Source organism: Momordica charantia, assembly GCF_013281855.1.
Source record: "Momordica charantia cultivar OHB3-1 chromosome 6 unlocalized genomic scaffold, Mcharantia_2.0 BLBB01000006.1, whole genome shotgun sequence".
NCBI classification, from domain to species: Eukaryota; Viridiplantae; Streptophyta; class Magnoliopsida; order Cucurbitales; family Cucurbitaceae; genus Momordica; species Momordica charantia.
The window spans coordinates 12,764,933-12,771,025 of NW_028275164.1; the positions used below are offsets into that span (position 1 = coordinate 12,764,933).

General features: G+C 43.9%; 1 protein-coding gene across 3 annotated transcripts; it reads left to right on the forward strand.

Annotated features, from left to right (window-relative positions):
* Positions 1-1,166: 1,166 nt before the first annotated feature.
* On the forward strand, positions 1,167-5,627 carry LOC111020485 (uncharacterized). Of its 3 annotated transcripts, XM_088124942.1 has the most exons (4): positions 1,167-1,343; positions 1,637-1,734; positions 4,258-4,790; positions 4,870-5,627. In XM_088124942.1, exons 3-4 carry the CDS (start codon positions 4,515-4,517, stop codon positions 5,527-5,529), a joined length of 936 nt encoding a protein of 311 aa, XP_087981068.1. In that variant the 5' UTR covers positions 1,167-1,343; positions 1,637-1,734; positions 4,258-4,514; the 3' UTR covers positions 5,530-5,627. The 3 variants fall into 3 exon arrangements, with proteins under 3 accessions (XP_087981068.1, XP_087981069.1, XP_087981070.1); XM_088124943.1 differs by lacking the exons at positions 1,167-1,343; positions 1,637-1,734 and adding an exon at positions 2,440-4,184; XM_088124944.1 differs by lacking the exons at positions 1,167-1,343; positions 1,637-1,734 and adding an exon at positions 2,440-3,476.
* Positions 5,628-6,093: the final 466 nt, after the last annotated feature.

The following is a 6,093-nucleotide window of genomic DNA, read 5'->3' on the forward strand; positions in this document are numbered from 1 at the left end:
TTTACTCGGGACTATCCTTAGATCTGCATGGGTGAGAGCAGCTCAACAGCGCTGGCTCAATAAGCCTCCCATTTCAGGGGTAAGACCAGGTAGATAGCTAGGGACATAGGGTGCAAGAAGAAATTCACTTCTACCCAATTTTGGGATAGTAAAGAGGTTGTTCTCTTAAGGGCTTAATCTAGGTCTTGAACAATTGGCGCCACCCTCATCATAAGGTTTGAGAGGATTTTTTGATTTGATATTTGGACTACAAATCATTGTTCATTAGAGGATCAGTGGGACTTAAGAAACAACAGGTAATTACAGGGGTAAAACGATATTTTGACCTAGTTGTAATTACGAACAACCTGTGAAGGTTGACTTACCGATCATGGTTATATCAAATGGACATAATATATCTCCAGTGAGGAGAGTGCAGCTACGGGCTTTAGTGGAGTGAACCGATAGTTAACGAATGTTGGTTAACTAGGTTAACGAGTTGAACCGGTTAATCTCGGATCGTTGGAGCTCATGATCTGTAGGTCGATAAGGTCCCCTAACTAGCTCATATAGGAATAAACTTGAAATAATTTGAAGGAATAATTCGAATTGTACGAATTAGGTTAATCATATGAGATATGATTAAGTAATTGATATATGATATCAATTGAGAAATTTGTTCAAAATATTTAAATAGGATTTAAATATTAAAATTATGAATGCGGATTCATAATCGGAGGTATAGATTTCGTCAAACAGTCGGATTTCAGAAAAAGTCAAATAGTTGACTTTGACCAGAGAAAGTCAAAGGTTGACTAAAAAGATTAAAATAATGTTTTTAACGAAGTTGGTGGAAAATTCCACCAGCTTGTTGAGTAGGACATTTAAATAATCTCAAAAAATCTACGTTTTGACACTTAACCATGGCATGCATGAGTGGAGTGTGCGTTGTAAGCTTTTGGTGAACATAGACATGCATTTTGACACTTAGTCATGCCATGCATGAGCGGAATATGAGTTGTAAGCTTTTGGTGAACTTAAGCATGCATTTTGACACCTAGTCATGCCATGCATGAGTGGAATATGTGTTGTAAGCTTTTGGTGAATTTTTACATGCAAGAATTGCATGTAATTTGCCTATTTAAGAAGGCCTTTCTTCAAACATTGAAAAACTCTTGGAACCTTTGGCCATTTGATGGTTTTGAAAAAGCTTACATAACTCCTTTGAGCTCCATATTTCTGTCAAATTTTCCTTCTCTAAAAAAGTCTCACTACTCTATTCCAAGCGTTGAGAATAGCTAGGAAGACCTCTTGGTGGTACTCATTGGAGCTATTTGAAGAAATTTGAAAAGCTACAAAGACAAGTAATTTTCTCTACCTTTCTCTAAGCATGATAATGTATGTGTTGGAATTAATTTAATAATTAATTCATATGTGGGTGACAAATTAAAAAGCAATTATATTTGGGCTATTTAATGGACATATGAGTGATCTTGATTATGGGCCCATGAATTCCCGTTGAGTGGTGTGGCTTGCTGAGTAGAAACCAGCCCATTAATCTTATGAAATTATGGGAAACCCTAGGATTAACTTATAAATATATGGTTATGGTGTCCAATACACTACGCTTCTTGAGCCTCCTATTCTCATCAAACAGAGAGTATTGCCCATATTTGGTCTGGGTTGCATAGTTGAAGAAGACCACAAACCACACAACTTCTTGTAGATCATGGTCAATCTATCTAATTATTCAAGGTAATTCTAATCTCTTTATAGATTGTGGTTTTCTTCCATGCTTAGATCCTTGGTCTTGATTGTTCTGGAATTTTATGGCTTTTATTTTAGAATAATCATGATTAGGATTTATTTAAATTTTCCAACAAGTGGTATCAGAGCATGGTTTTGTATGGATGATTACTGGATCTTTGTCAATTACTTTTAGGTATGTTGTTCCTTTAATAACCCATTTGTTTAAACTACATGCTATGGAATTATTTAGATTGATGATGTGTTAAACAATTTTGCTTGACTTAAAATCTTTAATTGTTGAAATTTCTGTCCATGAATGATTTGATAAGTTTAATGGTTTAAGTTTACAAATTCGTAGATATAAGAAATATTTGATTAAAGACGAGAAAGAAAAAAAAGAAATAAGGAAGAAAAAAAAAGTCGTGAAGGTTGCGGCACCTACCCCATAAAGGATTGGTGCTAGGGCTGTAATTCTCTGGCACTAATGAGGGAGAATGGTGCAGTGGGCCCCACAACACTTTAAAGTAAGTTTTTTTTTCTTTTCTTTGTCATTTATTAATTTTTTAACAATTGTTTATATATATATATATATTTATTTATTTATTTATTTATTTATTTATAATATGTTATAAATATTTATGGGTATAACAAAATGTTGATGACGTTTAATTTTTCTTTTCAAATTATGCTAATTAAAAGTTGATTTTTATGGTGATAAATTAACAATACTTGGCACAATTTTTAATTCTTATGAATATGTTGATGCATGAAAATATTGTTGTTAATGGTTGAAAATAACCTAAGGCATTTTATTTTCATATGGAAACAATTAAGAATCATTAAATAATAATTTTGTGAGATTTCAGTATTGTTGTTTATACGAATTGTGATCGGTCCAAAGGAAGGTAACAATTTGACCAAATAACAAATACACTCACAATTATGGAATTTGTTTATGCAAAGATGTGCACAACAGTGTGTTCCTGATTGCAACTCGAACTCGGCCTCCGTACCGAGCTGAACATTTGGGCGGACCTGCACAAAAAGGTGAGCACTCCGACGATCAAGTCAGTATAGGTCGGATTCCAAGTTTAGTTCGAAGCCAGAAATCATCATACCTGATCGGGGAGTGAGGTCCTCTACTTATGGGTGGCGGTCCCGCTAATCTCGCGACGGTTACATTCGGTAATCTCGGGACCGTCGGTTACACCCGGTGATCTCGGGACCGACGGTTACGCCCGATAATCACGCCGCAGACAGTTGCTCACATCGGCCCCTACCGAGCTCCCCGGTAGGTCAGACCAGGGCCAGGTTCACCTCGGCCCTCATACTTAGCTTTCGTCGGCGTTGGTGGCACCCATCTGGGCTATCCGAGCTGGGCATGACTCATGGGCCATCTTGGTGTACCAATAGGGGTCCTCCACGTGTCCAGGGTATTTCCATCCCCAAACATTGGCCCCCTCTCTGTCTGGTCTGATCTCGACCTGGCAGAGAAGTTCATTCGACTTGCTTTGGACACGTGGCGGCTTCCTATTCGTGGGAAAATACAACCGTCGCGGAAGATTTATCGTCGGAATATTCAAATATTCCGACGCTTCGGATCTCAGAGAGGATCCTAGCCGCTCGCTGATTACACGTGTACGGTGGGGAAATTCTTCCGACGGGCTATAAATGCCCCCAATCCTTCAGTTCATACCTTACGTTCCTTGAATTCTTGGAGTTCGATCTGAAGGCAGCTCGAACCCTTGGTAGGTCGGTCTCTTCCCTCTCTCTTTCGAACGTAATTGCCATGTCGTCCTCTATTAGTAGCAACCTAGGATCCGATTTAGCTCGTAGGTTAGAGTCCGAGCTCGAGGAGATAGAAAACTTTAGAATCTCCGATGACGGGGAGGATAGTGACGCCTCCACTTCAGGTCAGGGCTTGGAATACCCTTCTAGGATACCTGAGCACTACCTCGGATCCCTTCATAGGGGGTTCGCTATCCCTGAGAACATCCTCCTCAGGCTTCCGGAGGAGGGGGAGAGGGCTGACTATCCTCCAGAGGGATGGGTCACTCTCTACTTCAAAATGTTTGAGTACGGCCTCAGACTTCCCCTTCACCCTTTTGTCCAAGAATTTCTCTTCCGGACAGGGTTGGCTCCGGCTCAAGTGGCCCCCAATGGGTGGGGTGTCATTTTCACTTTGGCCATCCTCTTCTGGCTACGAGTTCGGGATAGTGAGGAGGCCGAGCTGTTGGACGTAGACCAGCTCCTCGCGTGCTTCGAGGCGAAAAGGATAGCTAAGAAGCCTGGTCGGTTCTATATGTGCGCAAGGAAAGGCGCAGGCGGTATAGTTAAGGGGCCGACCTCCATCAAGGGATGGGTGAGGAAGTGGTTCTACGCTTCCGGGGAATGGCTCGCAAAGGACGAGTCAGGTCGTTCCTTCTTTGACGTCCCCACTAGGTTTGGGAACCTAGGTACGGAATAGTTCTTACTTTTCGTGATTTTCTTCTGTCATTCAGGTCTAACTCGGATTTTGTCTTCGTTCAGTTTCAATCCGACCAGTCCCCAAGCTTACGCAAGCCTCCTTCGATACACTGAAATACTACAAGGAGCGCTTTCCGAGGGGTAGGAAAGTCGGAACCCTGGTGACTGACGAACTGCTGCTTGAGTCCGGGCTGCTAGATTACAACCCTGCAGTTCGTCCCATTGAATCCTCAAGGCCGAACTCTGAACTTGGTATGCCGAGCTTGCCTCCCCCCTTTTTCCTCTAACCTTGTGTTGACTCCTGTTTTTATTTCGCATCTATGGTTTGCGGATTTGCAAGCGGCGTGAAGCGCAAGTCTAAGGGCCGAGCCCATGCTCTTGAGGCTGCCCAGAGTTCGAAACCTGCCACCCCTGCCGTGGTAGGGCCTGCCTCGGAAGATCCAACCCTGGTGATCGAGCTGGAGTCTTCTGGGGGTCCCTCGAGGGAGAAGCGCCCCAGGGATCAGACCGAGGCGGCGGACGCCCCGGTCTGGGCGTCCAAATTTGTGAGCGACCCTGGGTCTGTTCCGCAGAGGACCATCGACTACGCCGCCGAGGTAAGACTAGTGCCCCATTTTTGCTTGATTTCGCCCAACAGGTAGTTCGATCTGACTTTTTCCTTGTACCATTTCGCAGGCGTTCGTTGCTTCCATTCAATCGGCTCTGGCTGTCAAGGCTGAGCTGGATGGGAGGGAAGTTCTGGCAGCGAGGGAGAAAGAGGAGTTCTCTGCTGCCTTGGAGGCTGCTTCTTCCACCATGAAGGATGAGCTACTGAAGGCTCACTCTGAGGTGGAGACTTTGAAAGCTGAGGTGGAGTCTCAGGCCGAGTTGCTGAAGAAGGAAGAGGACAGGCGCAAGCCCCAACTTCGAGCTGCCCACGCTATTACCAGGGGCCTGGAGAGGGAGAAGTTCCAGCTCCTGAAGGAAAAGGACGACATGCTCCAGGCGCTCGAAGCGAAGGATAAGGAGCTGGAGCATGCGACTGCCGAGCTGGAGACGGCGAAGGAGCGCCTCAGCAATGGAGTCCTACTGGAGGAATCGTTTAGGCAACATCCTGACTTCGAGGGCTTCAAGTTCCTCATGAAGGGCATTGCTTCCGACATGCCCGACCTTCAGATCGATCTCAGCGGTCTGAAAAGGAGGTATGCCGAGAAGTGGGCGTCTGGTCCTGGTGACACCCCTGGCCCCCAAGCATTGGTCGATCAGTATGTCAGGGATCTGGACTCTGACTACTCTGATCGCGAAGAGGACCAGGTCGGCTCTCCTAAGGAGGGCGCTCCCCCAGCAGGCTCTTAGGCGACCCCCCTTTTCTTTTTTTTTTTTGTTTGTAAGTGTTAGGGCAGAGCTGCAAGGTCTATAAGCCTTGGCTCTGCTCTTCATTCAATAAAGAGACTCCCATTTGCTTCTACTTTGTTGTTGGCAACCACTTTTCTTTGCTTCTCCTTTGAACTGCAGCTAACGTCACCTCGCACCTCCTACTTTTGAGGTCGCGCCTTTAATTAACATAATTTGAAAGTTTGAGTTTGAATCTCTTAATGTTCAATACATTGCACCAACTCTGGATTTTTAACATTTCACCCTTAACTTAAAAAGGTAAAAAGGCTAAAATCCTAAGTCCGTAGCTATTCTTCATATCTTTCCTCGTACCCCCAAGTTCGGAGGCTTGATCACACATCGCCCCCTTTGCCTTGAAGGTTTGAATTTTAAGTTCGTCAGTGGTTTTGACATCGCATCTCGTACCCTTAGGCTTCGAAGGATTGAATTTGAACCAACTGCTGGAATGCGATCGCGTGGGAGTCCGTGTACCCCATTTAATTTCTTGTCGAACTCGGAAGCATGAAATTAAATCATCACACTTAT

Bases quoted from the DNA above. Each gene is read 5' to 3' on its own strand.
- LOC111020485 (XM_088124942.1), top strand. From the start codon at position 4,515: ATGGTTTGCGGATTTGCAAGCGGCGTGAAGCGCAAGTCTAAGGGCCGA. The intron at 4,791-4,869 runs GTAAGACTAGTG...ACCATTTCGCAG, and splicing joins CCATCGACTACGCCGCCGAG to GCGTTCGTTGCTTCCATTCA.